Source organism: Condylostylus longicornis, unplaced genomic scaffold (assembly GCF_029603195.1).
Source record: "Condylostylus longicornis isolate FDR11 unplaced genomic scaffold, ASM2960319v2 ptg000031l, whole genome shotgun sequence".
NCBI lineage: Eukaryota > Metazoa > Arthropoda > Insecta > Diptera > Dolichopodidae > Condylostylus > Condylostylus longicornis.
The window spans coordinates 6,982,501-7,005,282 of record NW_026578000.1 but is presented as its reverse complement, the minus strand read 5'-3'; the positions used below and the strand labels follow the sequence as shown (position 1 = coordinate 7,005,282).

Here is a 22,782-nt window from a genome sequence, read left to right as displayed (position 1 = left end):
TATATTCTTAAGAGATTGAAATATTCGCTGACAGAAAAAAAATTTTTCTTGATTGTTAATAGGTTCAACACGCACAATCTTTAAAAAATCTTGGATTATTTTTCAATAATTTAAAAATATTAAGTAAACCCGAAAATAATTATAAGATATATAGGCTCTATTACTCCGGCCTGTGATGGGTTGGAGGTCTCTGTTGCTTCTTATCATGTGAGAATATTTCGAAAAATTAAATGAAATAAAAATGTATACCTAAACTCCTGGTAGGTTCCCACTATGTGGTGTCTTTCGCAAGACGATTTGCCTCGCACTCACACAGAAAGTGCTCCATGGTTTCGTCCTCCTCCAGGCATAAACGGCAGACCTCATCCGCCACAATGCCTATCCTTTTCAGGTGGACCCTCGTAAGACAGTGTTTAGTGAGAACCCCCACTAATATCCTCAAATTTGGACGACTGAGCATGGTCAAACCCCGTCCCCTCAGTCTCAGGGGAGGCACAAATTTCCTAGAGTGCGACAGGCCCAGGCAGCTATTCCAGTGGTCAACTCTAGCCTGCTCCTCCCATCCACTGAGGGTACGCAAGACCGTTGTCTTGGGTACCTCAAAGCATGGATTCGGCCCAATGAAAGGAGCCTTCGCTTCCTCCCTGGCAAGACCATCAGTTCTCTCCGTAGTGTCCTGGCACCCACGTCAAGATTAATTTGTTGTGCTTAGCCAGGACGCCAACTGTGTCAATGCATTCTTTCAGCAGCCTGGATCACACTACATCAGACAAGATTGTCCCAAGAACAGCCCTACTGTGCGATACAATAAATATCCTGCACCTTCTAATGTTCCTATTCAATGCTACTTACGTATTTTATTCTCATATTGCATTCGAATGATATTGCTTGAGCTTGGAGGTCATTTGTCCTGCGGTTAGATTGCTCCTCATGCCGCTGACTCGGTTGACTATAATGCCACACACTCGGTTAATTATTCATTTCTTTATGAATTAGGCTTTTCTGTACATTTAAATCTATGTATATGTTTAATTCAAATTTCATTAGATGAAACAGATTCTCGTTTACTACTCGTAAATATGATTGTGGTTCAATTTTATTCGACAAAATTAACGTATAATTAATTGCAGCTTTATTCTCGTTCTGGAAAAATAGAAATTATGTCATTGCACGAAAATTTTCTTATGCCAATTAAATTTGAATTTTATAAGATCTAGAGCTATATGCTTTTTAAATTTGTATATGTATATATACAAATATATTTTTATGAGAGCATTCATACCACAATTAAATCACCTTGAATATAAAAAAGTTCATTGACTTCAATTGGAATTCACATGTATTTGTTACGTAAGAATTGAATTATAAAATACAAATATCGCCGATTTGACCTTATATCCTTAAACGATGAAAACAAACAAACAAAACCAAATCTACATTACTATTTTTAGCTAACAAAACTTGTTCTATATAGAGTTGGTTTTCTCATTTTGTGCCATCATCTTAAACTAATGAGAAGCGCGTTTCAATTTTGGAAAACAAAAAAAAACGAAAGTGGCTAGATTATGTAAATTTCCGTGATTTTATTTTCGCATTTAATTTTTGTTGCTCTCCATTATAAATCTTAAAATTTTTTAAGAATTCATGATGTCCTAATTAAAAGAATAAAAAACAATCGTCCTTTTTTTCTACAAATTATTTATGTAGAATTTTTTAAATTCACGAATTTTTTTTCTTTATATATTTAAAAACCGGTATTTTTTTATTAGGTTTTTGTCATCTTTTATTATACAATTTTTATTTAATTTTTTTTTTTGCAAAACAACAAAATCAATTTTAATAAATATTAATAAATGATTCATTCATAAAAAATATATCGCAACAATTTGTGTATTTGATTATTTCTTTTGAGATACGTGAAACAAATCATGATGGTTATTATCTTCCATTTTGTTAATAAATAATAAATTATTTTCTTTTATATATAAAATATATATAAAATATTATTTAATAAAAAGAGAATTTTCGATCATAAATAACAGTATAAAATCATTTTATAAATATTATTCGAATCAAAAGATTAAAACTTTTTTTAAGGTTAGGTGTAAAAAAAATTTACCGTGAACCCGAAATTGCATTTCATAAATCTCTTTTGATTTGGTGTGGTAAATATAGGCACAAAATAATATTTTTGTATTTGTATTTGTATTTTACATAAGATATTATGTATGTATATGTAGCTAAAAATGTTATAAATTTTATGATTAATAAATTTTTTAAAATCTAAACGAATCTTATATCTGGATACTTACATACGCAATCTATTAGTTACAGTGACCTGGAGTATATTATGTATTGGAGATTATACAGTAAATATGTCATTTTGAACACCTACCGTTGACACTGATGCATACGCATTCATTATATGCATACTTATATGGATTGCGTTTTTCAAATTATATAATTTAAAAAATCTGCACATAACCAACCCAACCGCAATATGTATTGTCTAGTTTAGCGGAAGTCTGACAGAAGATTGTAATAATGCCTTCTGAACACTTCTTTCTAACTATTAGCAATAGGATTTTAGTTGACATACCTAGAAAATGTAAATATGGCTCTATCCATATTGTGGTCGGTTGTATGTTGAACACATCAGATTTTTTGTTGTTTTGGTTTCTAAAATTGTGCAAAATTCTTCAAAATAAAATTTTCTTTTCATTAGTTAATTAACAAGAAATTAAACTTACCGAATATATTTTACTATACAATTATAATGATAAAATTAAAACTACATTCAATGTTAATTTCATATTCTAAATACTCAATTATATCAGGAGGAATAATATTACGGTTTGAACATTATTTACTAACTAAATTATGCTTAAGAATTTTGTGAGAATTCATAATTTCAATACAGCTTTGCATGAAATTAATCGTTTGTCATATTAAAAGGGAATTAAGGGTAAGTATTTTGGCAATAAATGTATTTACAGTAAATCTCGCCACAGTAAATAACTTGACAGCAAATGTTTCGACAGTAAATATCTTGGCAGTAAATGACTTGACAGTAAATTTTTCGACAAAAAATGTCTCAACAATAAATGCCTTGACAGTAAATGTTTCGACAGTAAATGTCTTGGTAGTAAATGCCTTGACAGTAAATGTCTTGACAGTAAGTCCTTCGAAAATAAATGCTTTGACAGAAAGAGTCTTAGTAGTAAATATCTCAACAGTAAATGTCTTGACAGTTATCAATTTATCAAAAAAACAAATTTCGAAAATTCTAGTTCTCACAATAGTTAAGTGCTTTTGATTGACATAAATGGCTAAAAAATTCTTTATCAATTAAATTATTTTATGTTTTAAAACCAATTTCATTTAATAAAATATATGAAGTCATAACAATTAAATTTTATATTTTTGCTTTTTAATATGCTTAAAAATCTTTTAAATTAAATTTGAAAATTTTATTTTGTAAGTATACAGGTTTTAATTTTAAATATCACAAAATAAATTTTCAACAAATTTATAAAATATATTGGAATATTTTTATCAAATAATATCATAAAGTATACTGATATTAATCTTGAAATTTAAGATATTTAATAGTTTAAATAAAGTTAGTTGGAAATATAAAATAAATTGTAAGTATAGGTTCGTAAATTTCGGTTTATTAACTAAATTAACCGGATACGAAACAATACAGATTGTTTAAATTTCAATTCAAATAAATTAATTAAATTTTTATTGAATACAATTTTATTTTTGTTTTTTCGTTTTTTGTTATTCCGTTGAGAAACCATTTTATATTTTTTAAAATCAAAAGTTCAATAGCACAGACACTTTATTATTTCATTGTCTTCATGTATTAAAAGTCTTTGTTATTCTTTTTTCAGAATATCAGGTGTGAAATACGCTGAAATTCATATTAAAGAATCAGCGTAAATATTTTTGGTTTTTTACCTTCTCACACAGTGCTTATTGTAAATATTACTAGTATTGCAATACAGTTAGCTTTTGTTACTGTAAAAGATTAATTTGTGCAACGACACTATGATTTTCTGTAGCATGGTCTATTTAAAATTTTAAACTTAAACATAAAATTGTAATAATATATTATATTCGCAAATCTTTTCATGTATGTTAGTACTCAGTTATTGTTTCTACATGAATTGTCAATTAGTAAGTGATTGAATTAAAAATTATAAGAATTCGTGTGGAACAATTACTTCCCATTAATTCTAAAATTTCCTTTCCGATTTTTGTACGACCTTGATAATCCAATTATCGTTAGCTGCTTTTAATGTAACAATATAGCAAAATAGCTCATAAAAAACACCAATTCTTTTTCTTTAAATCTTTTGTGTCGAAGGAAGCTGCGCTGTGTGAAATTTCGGAAAATAAAACAAAGAAGTAGAAAAGAAAAAGTCGCAAAATCGCATATATTTTTTTTTCTTTCTTATAACAAAAATTTATTATTCTATTGTGGTTAAGAAATAAAAATTTCAAAAATTAAATATTATATAATATTATAAATTTAAAACCAATGAAATGAAAATAAAAAAAACTTATTATTAAAATTATTTTAATTTCAGATTTTACAACCGCACAAACAAAAAAATCATCACGAATAACGAGTACCCGAAGTTTTGGAATAAATACAAAATCATTAGGTACAGATTTTGATTGTCCAGAAGAATTTGGTTATTATCCACATCCATCTGATTGCACACAATATTATGTATGCGTTTTTGGTGGAGCATTATTAGAAAGTTGTACTGGTGGTTTAATGTATAGTCATGAACTTCAAACGTGTGATTGGCCACGAAATGTTGGTTGTGAAGTCACTGATATAAATAAAAGACTGCCATCACAACAATCAAAATCATCATTGCAATCATCGCAACCAAAAGTACAAGTGAATGTACCACATCGTGTACGTTTTGGAACAATACAAAGTTCAACACAACAGCCACAACAATCAAAACCGACAATTGCTCAACAATATTATAAATCAACATCACAACCACAACAACATCAAACACAACAACACCAAACACAACACCAAATACAACAACATCAAACACAACAACATCAAACACAACAACATCAATCACAACAGCAACATTCACAAAAACAACAACATTCACATATTACATTACCACCACCACCAGAATATGCAAAAGTTGCACCAAATCCAGTTATTACATCAAGAGGTCAACCAAAACCATTTACTGATATACACGAAGAAGATATTGCCAAAGTAAGTATTGTGTTCAATTGATTTCTTAGAAATGTTTTCTCTAATACGGATTTTGTGATTTTAATTAGCTCTATGCCGAAGCTCACGATACTTTACCACCAGCCGAAGAAGAAGAAAATGATCGTCAACAGAGAGTGTATCGTGGTCAACCAAGTACTGTTGGACAAGTTCAAAGAGATCGTGATGGCATCATTCATCAAGCGAATGTTAATGCAATTCCAAATCACGGGAAAGTTGGATCATATGCTTTTAATCAATACAGGTATTAAATGTTCATTGTGTAGGTTGAATATTCAGATTCATTTCTTCTTTTATAATGAATGTAAAATAATATTCATTACGTAACTTCATTTAAAATTTCACTAAAATATTTGCGTTTAAAAAAACAACAAAATTTTTCTTACTTACTTTGACAGAAAATCACTTAGTACTAAAAAGAAATATATTACTAAACGTATTAAACGTGACATACTTACTACTTTAACTACATTAACTACTTTACCAATTTCAACTACAACAACTGAAATGACACCTAATTTAACTACCACTAAAGTATCTGATGAAATTTCTTCTAACACCGAACAACAAATTGAAAATCAAACTAAAGAATTGAATTCTAGTCAAGTGATTACAAAAAATTTATCAGATTTTTGGACATTTAATAATGATCGCGGTGATATCAATCTAGACAATATTGATGATAGTGATGAATTTAATCGATATCCAAGACAGTTACGACTTCCTGCTGCAATAAAAACTCGTTCTGGAAGTTGGTTATTTGGTGGTGTGGCGAATTCAGCTAGCTATAGATCAATAAATTCAAAGCCGATGTCACAACACTCATACGGAAGGAATAATTTTGATAATTTCCATCAATTTCTATCTCCACCTGGAATGTCTTCATCGAGTCAATATTTCAAACAAAATAATGGAGCTCAAATAAAATATAATCATCATTCAAATCAAAAGCAACCAAATTCACATGATAACTTTCAAAAACAGTTATTAGATCAATTCAGTGGCAACAATAACAATGATTATACATCCAAAAATTATTTCCGAACTTCCACACCTTCTACTCCACTATATTCGAGACCATCAAATATTATTCCATTATTGCTAGAGACATTTCGTACTACAGCTGATGATGTTGCTAAAGATTCATCAAAAAAATCCAATCACACTCCAAAACAGACTGGTTTGGAGCCAGATAATTTTTCATATTTTCATTTAGATAATGAAAACTATCCGTTAGGAAGTTTCCTTTTTGGCACTTTACCACATATTATCAATAACAATAATAATAATAATGACGCAAAACTAAAATATTCAAATAATATCAAAGAGCTTGATAATTTACCGGCAACTGCAAAACCTCATTTTAATGCATTTAGCACGGTTGGTGGATTTTATAACAACAATAATTTTTATAAATATGAAAATATTGATCCGAGTTCTCCAGAATATCAATTAAATAAACAAAAATTTGAATATAATCCAACTGTTACCACTGAGCCTAATTACTTTTTATACAACATATTACAAAACCAACGTATTAAAAATTATAATGTTCTTACCACAACAACAATTAAACCTTTCAAATTAAATCCATTAAATAATTTTCATATTATAAGTGGACCTGGTTATCAAAATGTGCAACATCAAAAACAACATTACAGTCAAATATCAGAGGATCACTTAAGTCCATTACATTTACCAGTTCCAGGCAATTTTAAAACATTCAATATAAATAACATTTCTAATACAAACAGTTTTCAACCATCAACAACTGAATCTTTTGAAAATACTGAAACAACAAAATATGGTGGTAGTAAAAAAAGTTCAACAAATCGTTTTATACCCATAACATTTGCTAATCAAGTTAATGATGGAAAAATTTTCTCAACTGTTAATGTAACAACATACATAAACAATACAAATTTACAAAATTTTCCCAGCAATGAAAATTATCCATTTAATAGAGTTAATTTTGGTAAACAACCAACCAAAATCAGTGTTAATTCTCCAGTATTAGATTATGGTAATAAACGAATTAAGGGTTACGAAGATTTTAACAAAGGAAATTCACAGAAAACATCATCTAAATTTTCATATGATAACAATAAGAATATTATGAAAATAAATTATAATTCATCATCATCTTTACCAATATCACCATTAGAATCATATCATTCATCAACAATTGTTAGTAATTATGATTATTATTATGATGAAGATGATTATGATGACGATGATGATTATGAAGTAAATTTACCATCAGAAAAACCATTTTATATGCCAAATTCAGAAACAATGGCCCCAAGACCAATTAATACAACACGATCACCAATTTTAACATATAATCGTAATCAATACCAAAATAATTTACAAATAACAACACATAGACCAGTATTTTCATCACATTATAATAGCGCAACAAATGCTTACGATAAAAGTCCAATTCCATCGTTTATCAATTTTCCTCCAGATGTTTTTCAAAATATTCGACCATTGAATTCAACCACAACAACATCAAGTGGAATCATATCAACAATATCTTCTATTAAACATAGTACTGATCGTACAGATACTACAACTATTGAACAACACTTTGACAATAATACAAAACCTATATTACATCATATTAGTACAACTCCATTAACAAATACTAAAAAATTAGTAATAAAGCCATGGACAACAACATCAAGTACAACTACATCAACAGTTGCTACAACGACAATAATGAGAACACCAATTTTAAATAATACATTTGATAGTACAAAAACAATAAATAGACAATTACCAAAGATTCCATTACAACAGGCCCAACAATCTACTATAAATAGTACTCTAAGTGAACAAAGTAAGAATAGTGTACAAGTGACAAATAAACCAAATAGACCATACCGTGGTAATTCTAAATGGAAGAATTCTAAAACAACAATTAAATCTGAACGCCGTAGAAAGAAACCAGTTAATGAACAACAAATTGAAAATGGGACAAAAATAACAAATTCAAATGCGAACAGGTAAATTAAGAAATGACTATTAAAGACAAAACAGAAAAAAACTAAATGTTTATAGGTTGCCAATGTAAATATTTTAAATAACAATTAAAAACAGAATTAGACATTTTGATGGACAAAACAAATTTTGACTCAACATACTACAATTTAAACCTACAATATTATGTAACTATGCACATACAATATACTTAAAAACTTGAACTCAACTAAATACAAAAATTATTTTTATGGTATGACAACATTTGACTTACTTATTTCTTAACACATTTCGTCATTATTTTTAACAAATTATTTTCTTAAGGAATTTTGAACTGCATTTGCTTAGACTTATTATTAATAAACCATATAACCGTATATAAACTTACATTAAATGTCTTCTTTGCAATAAAGTATCTTAAACAATCCAGTGCCAAGTTTGTAGAGGATTTTCTGGCCGTGACGTGCAGCAGTCTAAGAAACATTGAAAATTCGCCTTTATATTTCATTTATTTCCATACAAAAATAAATTATATTGAAAATGTAAAAAACAGATTCAATATAATTAAAATAGATTTCAGAAGAAGAACACGATCTTTATTTAATTGGCTACTCCACATCTTAGTAAACGAAAAATACCGAGATTGTACTTTCCGGTCGTCATATAGTCGAATGCAAAACATGTTCGTTTTCTTGGCGCTTTTTAATAGTATTACTTGTTAGAATTTAAATGAATTGAAACACAAATTATCTTGTATAATAACATTTACGACCAACAACAGATAATTGTTGCTAACTGTACTTATTGATGTAAATATTTATCTTGTATATGTACATACTATGTATTTGCTTCATTTTTCATTAAAATTCATTGTATTATAATTTTATTTATTCTATATTTTTACTTTTATTTATTTCTATGTAAACTTTGTATCTAATTGTTTTTTTCAAAATTTATTTATAACTTAATTTTTTTTTAATTTTCTATATTTATTAATTTTAATATCGTTAATCTATTAATTAAAATCATTTGGTGACTATATACTATACCGGCCTATATGTAATCTAATATATAGGGTCGAAACTAATTCACCATCATCACCACCATCACAAGCAGCAAATATATTCATTCAACAAAGACCATCAATTGTTGAACAAAATTCACGTATTAATAATAACAATAATAATAATAATAACTATTATAATGTATCTAAACAACAACAACAACAACATCAACAACAAAATTATGATCCAACACCATTTGATTCATATTATTCAATATATGATGATGATGTTGATATATATAGAGATGCAGAATATCAACAAAAACAACAACAACAACAACAACAACAACAACAGCAACAGCAACAACAACAACAACAGCATCATCATAGAACAAATAAAGTTCAATCATCAACATTTCGACCAGAAATTATAACATCATCAACAGTACCACCGCCTATTCCAAAAATTCCAATCCGTGAAACATATGTTAATACAAAACAGGAAACACAATATGATCCACCATCTTTGGTTTATACATCTGACTATGATGATACACTTATCTCCCAAGTAAGTAAAATGATGACACTTTAAAAAAATCATCTTCTTTTTCTATTTATGTAATTGTGTATAAAATATTTTACGCTTATAATATTATGTATAACATGAATTTTAACACATGATTACTTAACATAATCTGATCTGAACGCGATAGATATTCGCCCCCTTATATGGTATTTGGCATGTGAAAGTTTTTTATTTTTTTAATATTGTGTTCGATTGACATTGTGCACATAAATTTTTTTTTCTTTAGTTATGTACATAACGGGTGTTTGTTTTTTCGCTCTTTATTTTTCCATGTTTTTATTTTTGACACTTCATGCTTGAGGTGTTACGTTTGCGAATACGAAATCAATTGAGTTTTGTAGTTTTGACACCGATTTTAACATTTAACAATTAATGTTTATCAACTTGTCAATATTAAGTGTTTAAACCTGCCACTTGACTGCCGAAATCATTAATTTAAGTTGTTGTAGATTATTTATCAACATTATTGAGTGCGCAATAGATAATGTTTCGGCGAAAATTCAAAGTTTGAACCTTTGATGAGAACGAATACTTTATCGATTCCAACAAAAACTAAGATTTTCTATGTTATTCTGAAAATTTTAAAACAAACAATTTGTAAATCACCTTGTATATTATGTACAAGTATCTTTTTAATATCCACATATTAAAATTATGTCAAATATAAATAGCAAGTAAATTAATTTGTTAGCTGAAAAACTAAAGAAGTTGTGTGGATTTTTAGTTTTATATGTAGAGCAATTTTAAATTGTAATTATTAATATTAGGTTATAATAATGCCGTGGAATTACCAGACGGACATGACACTTAAAATACTTATTAAAATACCTACACAAAATTTGATAGTAATAAAAATAATGAGTACTTGAAACTTCTCCCATGAGAAAATATTTAAAATAATAATTTTTAATTATTATTTATAGATTGCTTGCCAAAAAAAATTAATTATTTTAAGTTTGATATTATGTGAGAAAATAAAATTGTTTGAGATCGTTTATTTGATTCAGAAGAGTTTTTCAAATATTTCCATAAGGGTGCCTTTAAATGTTTAAACTTTCTGCAGCGAATCATAAAAATTTAAATTGAGGGCAAAAAATATGACGTTCAATAATTTTATTTACTACTGCTGTCATAATAAAAATGATAATGTTATAAGTGTAACCGGATGTATAAATATTTTAATAATTAAATAAATTATTTGTTTTTGAAATACATAATTAATAAAATAACATTTTCAGATTGAACAGGATTCCGATTATAATCAGCCGACAAGAGGTCCTCCAAGGTAAGATATTTTAATTTAATAAAAATTTTTAAGTACTTATATAATACTATAAGCATACATATACATGATATAATATTGTTAGTCTAATAATGAATTATTTTTGATGTATTTGCTTGGTAAATATATATAACAATTAGGTATTAAAAAAATTAAAAGAATAAATTAAAGACTCTTCACGAGTTATTAAAATACGAATTAAGATATACATATTAAATAATATCAAATTATTTTAAAAAGAAAAGAAAAATTTTGTTTATTAAAATCTACTATTTTTTTCAATCAAGTGAAAATTTTAATAAGAAATAATTTTGAAAATTTTTTTGTTCTTGTGATGAGTCCAACACAGTATAATAAAAAAATCGTATATTTAATTGATATTTGTAAATTATTAGTACTTTTTTTTTGTTAATTATTACAAAATACACTAATACCTATACATATATTTTATAAATTTTATAAATATAATGTGTACAATTAAAATTATACTGATTATATACTGAACATTTACGTTTATAAATTACGTAGGTACACAAAAGTTAGATTAACATAAATTAGTTTCATTTCATGACATAAAAATGTTAGTGTTTTTAAATGACTTAATGAATTCTATATTTCAATAATTATTTGTAGTAAAATATTTAATTATTTAAAGAAAGAAATAATTTTACTGTTGTGAGAAAGTGTTAGAATTAACACGATCAAAAAATTTAATTGCTAGAATATTAAAGATGGTAACGAATTCTATTTTCAATTTGAATTAAAACTATTTATTAATTTTACAATTTTCTGTCAACGTCAAATTGTATGAATGTTTTTCCTGTCAAATTTAATCGAATATAGAATAAGTCATTTTTTAACACTAACACACATTAATTTTATTAATAAATAATAAAATACATACATTTTTTTTTACAAAAAAAAAATAATAAAGTTAATTATTACAATTTTAATTAAATTTATTCAAAATAAAAATTATATTTATACATAAATAAAAATAAATCCTTAAAAACACTTTCATATCAATCATCATTCAATATTATACAAAATACACAAATACACAAACACAACATACATATTTTATGTAAAACAAAAATCATCATCAACAACGAAATAAAATTATTTATCGGAAAAAAATAATATGAAACATACATGTCAATTATAATTATTACATACATACATACATACATACATAGAGATGAGAATAGAAAAACAGAAATGTTTATAAATACATCTGAAATGAGAGGAATTCACGATAATAATTCACAATATAATTTAATGCCATATTCTTCGACTTTTCAACCTCCAACAAGTATTACATATCAAAATCAATTTCAAAATTCACAAATATCACATAATCAACATCATCAACAAGATCAACAAAATTCACAACAATTAATTGTTTCATTATTAAATAATGATTCATATTATGATGATAATATAAATTTTGATAGCAATTATAATAATGAAAATACAAATAATAATAACAATAATAATTTTAGTAATAACAATAATAATAATAGTAATATTAATAATGATAATAATAGAGAAGAATATGATGAAGATGAAATTAAAAGAACAAAAATACCTTCAATATTATCAACAATAAATAATCCCAATACATCATCATCATCATCATCTTTGTCAGAATCCGATGAAGAAAAATATTTAATTTTAGCAAATATATTTAATGAACAATCAACATTAAAAACAAGTACAACAACAATTAAAACAACACAATCAACAACAACAAAAACAACAACAACAACATTAAAACCAACAATAAAAAAATTAATAAATACATCACAAAATACGGATTCATTATTAAATACAACACAAAAAACAACAATAATGCTATCAAATATAACAAATCCATCATTAATAGGAACACAAATAACACAAAAAACACAAAACACTGATTTATCATTGTCATCATTAAAAACAACATTAAATAATAGTAATTATAATAATAATAATAACAGTATTAATACACAATATATTCAACAAACACAACAACATCAACAACAACTACAAGAGCAAATACCTAATACAAGGTACTACAAAAATCTTAATATAGAAATATAGAAAGCATAATATTATTATCGAAATTATCATCTTACCATAAATTATTTACAATAAAAATAATAAAATACAAAAATCAATATAAGATTAAGTATAAAAGAAGAAATATTAAATTTATTAATCACTCGCGAAATTGTGCTTTATTTACCTATTATATAATAGCTGCTATATAAACCACACTCATTTATTTATTCACATTATAACAAAATATATTTGCATAATATATTAAAAAAAAAAGTATTTAAATCTATTCTTAATTAAAATCAAATATCAAAAGCTCATAATCATTGTTTTTTCTTATTTCAAATTTTTTTTTAAGAACAAACTTAATTAAATTCATTATGTATAATAGAAATGATATTAATACAGAAAAAATTACATCAAAAAATTTATAAAAAAAAAAACAAATAAGCAAACAAAACGCCAATAAAAAGTTTTCATATAGCAAACGGCGACATTTTTTAATTTAGAGCAAATTTTATTCTATAAGTTTTTTTTAACACTTTAAATTTTATTTTCGCTTCAATACCGCATTTTCCGCAACAAACAAAGAATTAATATATAAATACATACATAATTTTAATATTTACATATATAATTTTTTTTATAATTTATGCTTGTATATTAAAATTATAGCATATAATTTTGCCTCCATTTTTCCTCAGCCCCCACCCCTTATATTATATATTTTGGTATTTTTTTTATAAAATTGCAAAAAATTCGCATCATGTTATCATTATTATTATATGCATAACGTTATAACGGTACATATGAATTCAAAAATTACATTTTATTTTTGTATATATATAAAATTCATTGAAAACTAGAAAAAACAAACAAAAATATATATGGCTGGTTATACATACATAAAAATGTTATTATGATAAAAAAAATTTGGCATTAGGTTTATAATAATAAACCTAATGTCTAACGCGGTAACAACTAATAACATGTTACCGCGTGTTCCACAAAATTACAACCAAACTCATCAAAATTAATTATACTAATTTATAAAACTGGTTGCACCGTTAAAAAAATATTTTACACCCTTCTTCTTTGTTATATAAAGAAGCTTTTTTCGATATATAGTTTTATCAAATTATATTATGCCATACAAATTTAGAATAGAAAAGAGCTATAACTTCCTCTATAAAAGAAATATAAGAAATAACTTCCTTGTAATACAAGAACTTCCTTGTCCATAAAAAATTCAAAGACCATTTGTTGTATCTAATACAATTGTGTATATAATTTATAGTGATACATAGAAGACAATTTTTGTAATTACACAGGTGAACTGCTTTTTTTGAGTGACGCTGTTCTAAATTAAAAAAACTTAATACTTACTAGCGCGCCTCAAATTGCCGTCAGAGATACGAGAATTTTTTTACTATTATTGAAACTGTTAATATAGGGTAGCAACAAAACACGTTTTTAATATTTCAAATACAGTTTTATTAACAAAACATATGCTACCTTCAAAGGTTGATAAGAGAATAAAGAGAAGAAATTTTAATACATTAATTATAATAACAGAAAATACCTGCCGTTCAATATGTAAATTTTTTTGATTACATTTTTAGGTAATTCAAATTCAATCTAAACAAAATCAAATCCAACCATAATATAAAAGGGAATTGCCATTATTTACGAGAAATCTTTAACAGAAACAATTGATTTTTTATTTTTCGAAAATTAATTTAATAACTAGAATTTAAGTATTAAAGATTTTCAATGGGTAATTATTTATAAATTTGAAGAGAATTTTGTTAGTCGAGTTTATAAATCACAATCAGGTTTTTATTATTGATTTGTGCGTGATTGAAGAAAATTCATGTAAATTATTAATTTTATTGTTGATTAATACTAAGAAGTTGTTTAGAATTTTTATTTATAAACTTTAGGATTATAACAATTTCAATTGTGAGTTTTGATGGGTTTCCAATATGTTTTCTTTAACCATCACTCATCCATATATATTTTTTTGTTCGTACATTTTTTTTATTATTATTTTTTTTTATTTATTTATTTTTTTTTGCAATTAATATAAATTTATTTTATAAATATATACAATTTTTTTTTTGTGGTATCTTGTAAATTATTTTGGTAATCAAACACACTTTTTAACATTTTTATTCATTTTGTATGAAAAATAACTCATTTTATTTTCACAATTATTTACTTTAAAAATAAATATACAAAATACAAAACAGAAAAAAAAAACTCAAATCATCATAAAATAATTCATCAAAATTTTTTATTTTTTATTTTCAAATACAAATTCATTTAAATGAACAGATATTGTAATTTTAATTATTAATATTAATTATTTTATGTTTCTACAATTTGTTTGACTCATATTTCTTACATAATGTGGCTATCTTTTTGAGAATACAGGGCAAAGTTTAATACATGTGCGTATATTTAAAGTTCCTGGAAAATTATTTTCTCAAAATTTTAACAAAAAATGTATTTTTAATATGTTAGTCAATATGAAGCTGCTTATGAGTCATTGAAAGAATATTTTTTTGTTGTTTTGATCCTGTAAGTGAGAAATATCTTACTCACTCATTGGAAAACCCATGAACACTGTTAATGGAAAGTAATTCCTATTGTCATCTAGCGAATTAATATTTTAATATAAATTTTAGTCCAAAGACTAAAATTACAGCAAAGTGATTCCAAATTATTGGTTCATTTGGCTAAGTCTGGCTTATAAATTTAGAAAATTCCCCTATGGTATAATTTAAAGAGTATATACTGTTTGTGTTATACTGATAAACTGTAGGTGTAAAATTAAATTGTGAATATATTATTAAAATGTCCATATAAATTAATTTCCTTTAATTAAATGTAAATTTCCTTATGAACTTGAAATTTTGCTTTCGGCTTTGAAAGTACAATATTGATTTGAAATTTCAAAATATGTGTATAATTTAAAAATATTAAAAAATAATAATGATTTTTATTTTTACATATACATATATACAAATATTAATATTTTAATATATGGAGGCCCTTAAAAGGATAATATGTATAAAATTAGTTGAATTTAATTAGAATTTATTTGCCATTTTTAAAATTGGTTTTAAAAATATTGCAATTCCAAACCAAAAATTAAACTGTTATACACTTTTTTTTTCTTTAGAAATTCGAAATTGATAATTTTATAAAATTAGTTTTATGTTCCTACAGGTTATTTAAATTTTTTATTTAAATTTTATTAAAGCAATATAAAAAAATTGAAAATGAGACCAAAAAGTGAAACAATTTGATTCACGTGTAATACAACAGTACCGACTTGTTACAGAAATATCTTATTTGAATTTTACTAATACAAAATTATAATAGACCACATCAAGTAAATTTAAACTTCTTTCAGAAGCAGGTATTATAGAACTGCTTTGTAAATTCTTAAATAAAAGTACAATGAAAGAATATAGCATTTATATTAGTATAACAATAATTATGTTGTTTAAGTTACTAAAAATCGATACTTCCTCTCATTTGAAAAAAAAAAAAACAGAAAACAACAATTCTAAAAACAAAAGAAAAACAAAAAGTTCCTAACACAATCGTTCTATCGTTTTTAATAATCTCGTGGAATACACACACAACAATACACACAATTCATCCAACTTACAAAAAAAATTTTTTTTTTTTGGGACGATATTTTTAAAATTTATTCTAAAAAGAAGTTTTATTTTTTTCCGGGATTTATTCTCCAACAGATCAAGAATATCAGATGATGATATTGCCAACAAAACATCCAAACCTAAAACTATATCATTAACAACAAGTTCGGGTTCTAATAACAAGAAAAATGATAAATATTTGTATCGTCATTCCCTTTTGGAATCATCCTCTATTCCAATACCAGATATTCAAATTGATCCATTTTCCTCAAATCCTTCTCTTCCCAATCATATACGAAATGTTGAAATACTTGAAACTGATAACAATCCAATAAACGACAGACAAACAAATAATTTATCTCAATACGACTACATAACACAACCTAGAATTATAACATTACCACCTAACAAAAATTACGTTAGAAATAACATTAACCCAAATGCTAAAGCTTTCTCTGATAATAAAAAAGAAAAAAAATCCAGTATATCATTAAAAAATAGTGAACGTGAAATTGACGATGATGAACCTAGAAAACGAATTTTAAACTTTGTTGTTTCTGATGCTGAACCCCAAGCTTTTAAACCAAGTCCAAATAGATTGGCTCATTCGTCTTCGTCATCAACTGAAAGTGCTATAAAAAGTACAACGCGGTCTCAACCATTTATTTCTACAGCATCAGCCTTTTCAACAACATTGAAAGTAACATCTCCTGAAAATAAAAACGATATTATCACAAAAATCCCAAAACAAACAACACAATCTACGTTACCATTAAGGGGACCTACACAAAATAGCAGAGAGCGTGAATCTTATTTAGAACACAAAACTCATACATATAGTTTGAGTTCAAGTTTGACTGGGTTTAATTTAAGATCACAATCTGATGAATCAACTAAAAATTATGGAGAGGAAGTTCCTTTGTATGTAAGACCACCCCAAAGACATGCACCGATGAAAGATCAAATTATTGATCCAACAACATATGCTCCACCACGTTCATGGAAATTTAACAGAACAAATAATTTAAGTTATTCAGATAATGGAACAAACACCCTTGATGATAACCAAGAGTCTGATACATTTTTAGCTCCATCTATTAAAGAGGAACCTTCAAATGCAAGTGATGTTGGAATAAATAAATTCCAAAATGAAAATACAAGCAATTCTTTTGCTAACCAAAAGCTTGTTTCAAATGAAAATATATCAATAACAGAACGTCCACCTTATCAAACTTATACAACGAGAGCTTTAATATTCAAAGATAATTTGAGTAAATCATACGAAACAACAGGGCCAACAAAGTTTGTGTCGCCGTATAAAAGTTTAGAAACAATTTTGCAAGACAAAGAAGAAAAATTCAAATTTACCACTAACAAGCCTCAATTAAAAAATAGAATTACATCTCCCACCCCATTTTTGTACAATCCACAGAAAATAAATAAAAATGTTTTTGCATTAAACAATACGGCTCGGATTTCTAGTAATTATACTCCAAAATCCCCCAGCGTTTATTATACAACACCTTTTCAAAAAATTATAACTGCTGCTTTGTCTTCATCTCCTTCTATATCATCAACTCCATATAATTTGGCAACAATCAGACATCCTAGTTCAACAACTATCTCAACTACTACTCCTCCAACGTCTTCCACAACACCAATTAGTACAACCCAAAAAACTACAGCTCAGACCATTCCAACAACTACATCGACAACCACATCAACAACCACAACTACAACCACCACAACTACTACAACTACAACAACGACCACTCCACCACCTTTTATAAATTCATTTAGTGGAACATCACCCAGGGGTATTTTTTCCAGCACAACCTTAATGTTTGACAGATCAACTGAAAATTCGACGTTTTTAAATAACAGTGAGAATAATGAAAATAATTATAGAGGTCGATCACGTTATACAATTGGATTTTCAAATTCATTAGAAACTGATGAACCAACTACTTATGCACCAAAGTTAAAATTACCATCAACTCAAAGTGACCCTGTATACAACCCAAAAAGAATAACAATTCCTTCAACTACTGCTTCTACAATAGCAGAATTATATAAAAGGAAGCAACCTCGTACGAAACCTACAACGCCACGGGTGTATGTTACAAGACCGCGTTCAAAATCACGTTTTGAGTTTGCAGCTCTAATATCTGATTCAACTGAACCACCTCTTTCAGAATATGGTTCTTCTACGGCACAAGCGACGTCCAAAAAATTGGAGGAATTAATAGCGGTTTTAGAAAATTTATCAACTGAATCATTACAAATGCCAAATTTAACATTTGGTTCAGATTATTTTAGTAAATTTATAACCAGTGAACCAAAAACTTATCAAGCAGAAAACGAAGCCGAAAAAGTAGTTGAAATTACAGACAGACCTGCTCAATTTTTTTCAAGATATCGTCAACTTGCTACCGAAAAATCATTAGCTAGTGCAATACAAACATCATACCAAAAAGAATCTGAAAGCAATTCTAACGCACAAAATGATAGAAATGATTCAGGTGAAGCGGAAAGACGTTTCGGAAAAAAATTCGGAATGATTGATTATGTTAGTAGTAAAAATTTTAAACCAGAACCAAGAATATCATCTTCAACACTAAGAGATTTCCAAATTCCAAGAAGAGAATATATTGAAGATATCACTGAGGCAATTGGTGGTACATTATCTATTGAAACTACACCATCAACGTATACCGAAATGACAACAGAACCATATTTAGCATTTATAAACACAACATTGACCGAATATTTGACAGAACAGTTAAAAAACTTGACATTACCTAATACAACAACAACAACATCGACTACAACAAGTGCGACATCAACAGAAAAATTAACAAATACGACATATCCAAAATTATTGCTCCCACCCCGCGCATCCAGAGTAAATAATGCCATCAAAACATCGATAGCTGCATCAAGTAGGAGTAAGGTGAACAATCAAAATGTGAATTCCAAATGTGCAGATAATACACCCAATGCCAAATGCAACGAAATACCTTCGAGGTACTGATATATTTTTTAATCACCGTTCGACTGGTGAATTACTTTCCTTTTTTGAGCTGAATTTCAAATAGCTATAAAAAAAAATAAAATTAAAAAATTTTATCAAAACAAAAAAAAAAAAACTTATTGGTTTTTTCTTACCATTTTTATTTTCTCTTAATTTTTAATGTCAAAATATTTTGTTATTCTAATTCTAATTTATTTTACTCGTTAATTTATTCGTGAATGCAGAACAAAACCACTGTTTAATTTTTAATTTGCAAACTTCATTCAATTATTTTCTTTTTATTTTATTTTATTTTAAAATTTATCGTATTGTAAATGTAAAATCATTTATTATTCCTGGTTTGTAATAAAAATTTCTAAATATATAAAAAAATAATTTTGTATAATTATGAAGACTTTCGGTGTATGTTATAAAAATATAAAGCAAACATAATTAAAGCAAAACTAATACTCGTAATACAGAAATTTTAAAATCATTTGCATTTCATTTAATCAAAAAACAAAAAAATTAAAATTTTTAAATTTATTGATAAAAATTTTTAATAATGTAGTAAGAATGGTTTTTTCTTTTCCTAAAATAATTATCAAATTAATTTTTAAAATATTAAACGATTAACAATCACAATAATTACAAGGTGATGGAATAAAAAATACAAAATTAAAATTAATAAAACAGTACACAAAATTATAGAAATAATTTATTGCATACGTTTAGGCGAAAAATAGTAAATTCACCATCATGATAATTATAACAAAAATCTCAACATACTAATAATAAGTAATAATAATAAACCATATACAAAAATGTATTAGAGAAATTTTTATACAAAATTCTCAATTTTTTTTTTTTTTTTTGCAAAACATTTTAACATTTTAAAATTTCTTCCCGGATTGAGAAAACAAGATTTTTTCTTTAATTTTATTTAAAGTGTTTATTATTAAAGTTATTTAAGTTTTCAAGTAATTATAGCAAAGTTATACATACTTGTGTATTTTACTTTCATACCTAGCAATTTCTCTACAATATTTTCTTATTTATTTCATAGTGTTGAATTTTGAAATTGCTCATCTTCGAATATTTAATTATTACTATAAAAATTAGATACATGCTTTTATAATTATATATCATGTATGTATAATTAAAATCAAACATATTACACTAACAGATATGTTTGAATACAATTAATGACAAATATTCAAATAAAATAAATAAATTCTAAATAATAATAGGAAGAAATAGAAGTACTCTAATTAGGTTGTAAGATTTAAAATTAATTGAATCATTTATAATATTGATTAAAATGTCAAATAAATTTACAAACCCTATACAAAATTAATATAGATTGGAAATTTAATATTATTCTTTTTATTTTCCGATATAATTTAAATAAATTTCTAAATATATTTAACAAATAGTATATATACACCATAATAGTCATTCATTATTATACAAAAGGTTTTTTTTTTAATAATTTTAAAGTAAAATATTAAAAATTTTCATTACAATATTATTGGTATAATATTTTTTTCTTTTACAAGTTAAAATTTTAACATAATTAATTTTTTATAGCTTCTTTTATTATTTTTTATACATCCATTTTTATTTTTTATAAATTGTAATAGTATATTTGTTTTTTTACAATAATATTACTATTATATTCCTTTTTTAATTTTTTATATACAGTATTTTGTAATGTAGCATGTTTTTTCTAATAAAATTAAAAAAAAAATATTCTGCACAGTTCGCGTTTAGCTCACACACTATATTAGTACTAAACTAAAATAAAAAAGAAAAATAATAAAATAAAATTCTATTTATTTAATTAATATCATTTTTATTTAATTAAAATTGAAAAACAAAAACTATAATATTCAAAATAATTTATTATAATATTTTGCAAATTATTATATAATTTAATAGCAAATAAAAAAAAAATAATATAGGTAATAATTTAGCAAAAATGGTGGAAATCTATACATACCAAATTTTAAATATAAAAAAAAAAGATTTGTGGTACTTTTTATATCTTACTTATATCATCATTGTGTATATAATATAGTTCATAGTGCTCTACAGAAGACAATCTTTGTGATTTTATAATAGAACAACTTTCTTGTGGGTGGCGCTATTTTAAATTAAAAATCTTAATATTCTCTAACGCCCCTCAAAAAAGTAGTTCATTTGTGAAGTTACAAAAATTGTCTTCTATATATCACTATAAACTATTTAACACAAAGCTCATATATAATAAATCACAACTGAAATATTCACAAATTGATAGTTAACAATCCTTAAATATTAACGTACATATATAATATATGAACTCATACATATATATATATATATATATATATATATATATATATATATATATATATATATATATGAATCATATCATATCATATATATAAATATATATATATTATGTATAACATAAATATTAACTATCACTTATTCGTATATTATTGGAATTGTTATAATCTTTCTGTATTACAATTCTATAGTATATACCTAAATAATATAATCACTCGTAAAATTGCATAAATTCAGGCAAAAATATAAAATTATCTCTTATAAAAAAATTCAAAATATTTTTTATTATTGCACCTTAAACCTTAATCACCACTGACTTTTATTTGATATATATAAAAAAATTACAATTAATTTCGTTTTTTAAAATATTTTCACTTTACTTTTACTTTTCTATATGTAAAATATTAATAAAGCTCAATTTTCACATATAATAATTATTAAAACAACAAAAAGATGCGCTAAATCAAATCAACTTCCTAAAGGACTTTTTACTTTGTACACTTTTTAATTGAAAAAATAAGAAAAGGACATTAATTTTATATAAAAGACATTTATAATATACAATAAATTCCTTTTTT

At 25.4% G+C, this 22,782-nt stretch overlaps 1 protein-coding gene across 3 annotated transcripts in view; it reads left to right on the top strand.

Moving 5' to 3' along the window:
- The first annotated feature begins 4,598 nt into the window (after positions 1-4,598).
- Positions 4,599-22,782, top strand: part of LOC129608557 (putative mediator of RNA polymerase II transcription subunit 26) — a 25,766-nt gene continuing 7,582 nt past the window's right edge. Inside the window, exons 1-5 of one of the 3 annotated variants that reach the window (XM_055520142.1) lie at positions 4,599-5,266; positions 5,335-5,528; positions 9,576-9,840; positions 11,097-11,143; positions 16,954-19,884. In XM_055520142.1, the coding sequence (XP_055376117.1) occupies positions 4,793-5,266; positions 5,335-5,528; positions 9,576-9,840; positions 11,097-11,143; positions 16,954-19,884 (3,911 nt within the window). In that variant the 5' untranslated portion in view covers positions 4,599-4,792. Of the gene's footprint in view, positions 5,267-5,334; positions 5,529-9,344; positions 9,841-11,096; positions 11,144-16,953; positions 19,885-22,782 lie in introns of all 3 variants that reach the window. The other 2 variants (XM_055520141.1, XM_055520143.1) reach the window with 2 other exon arrangements.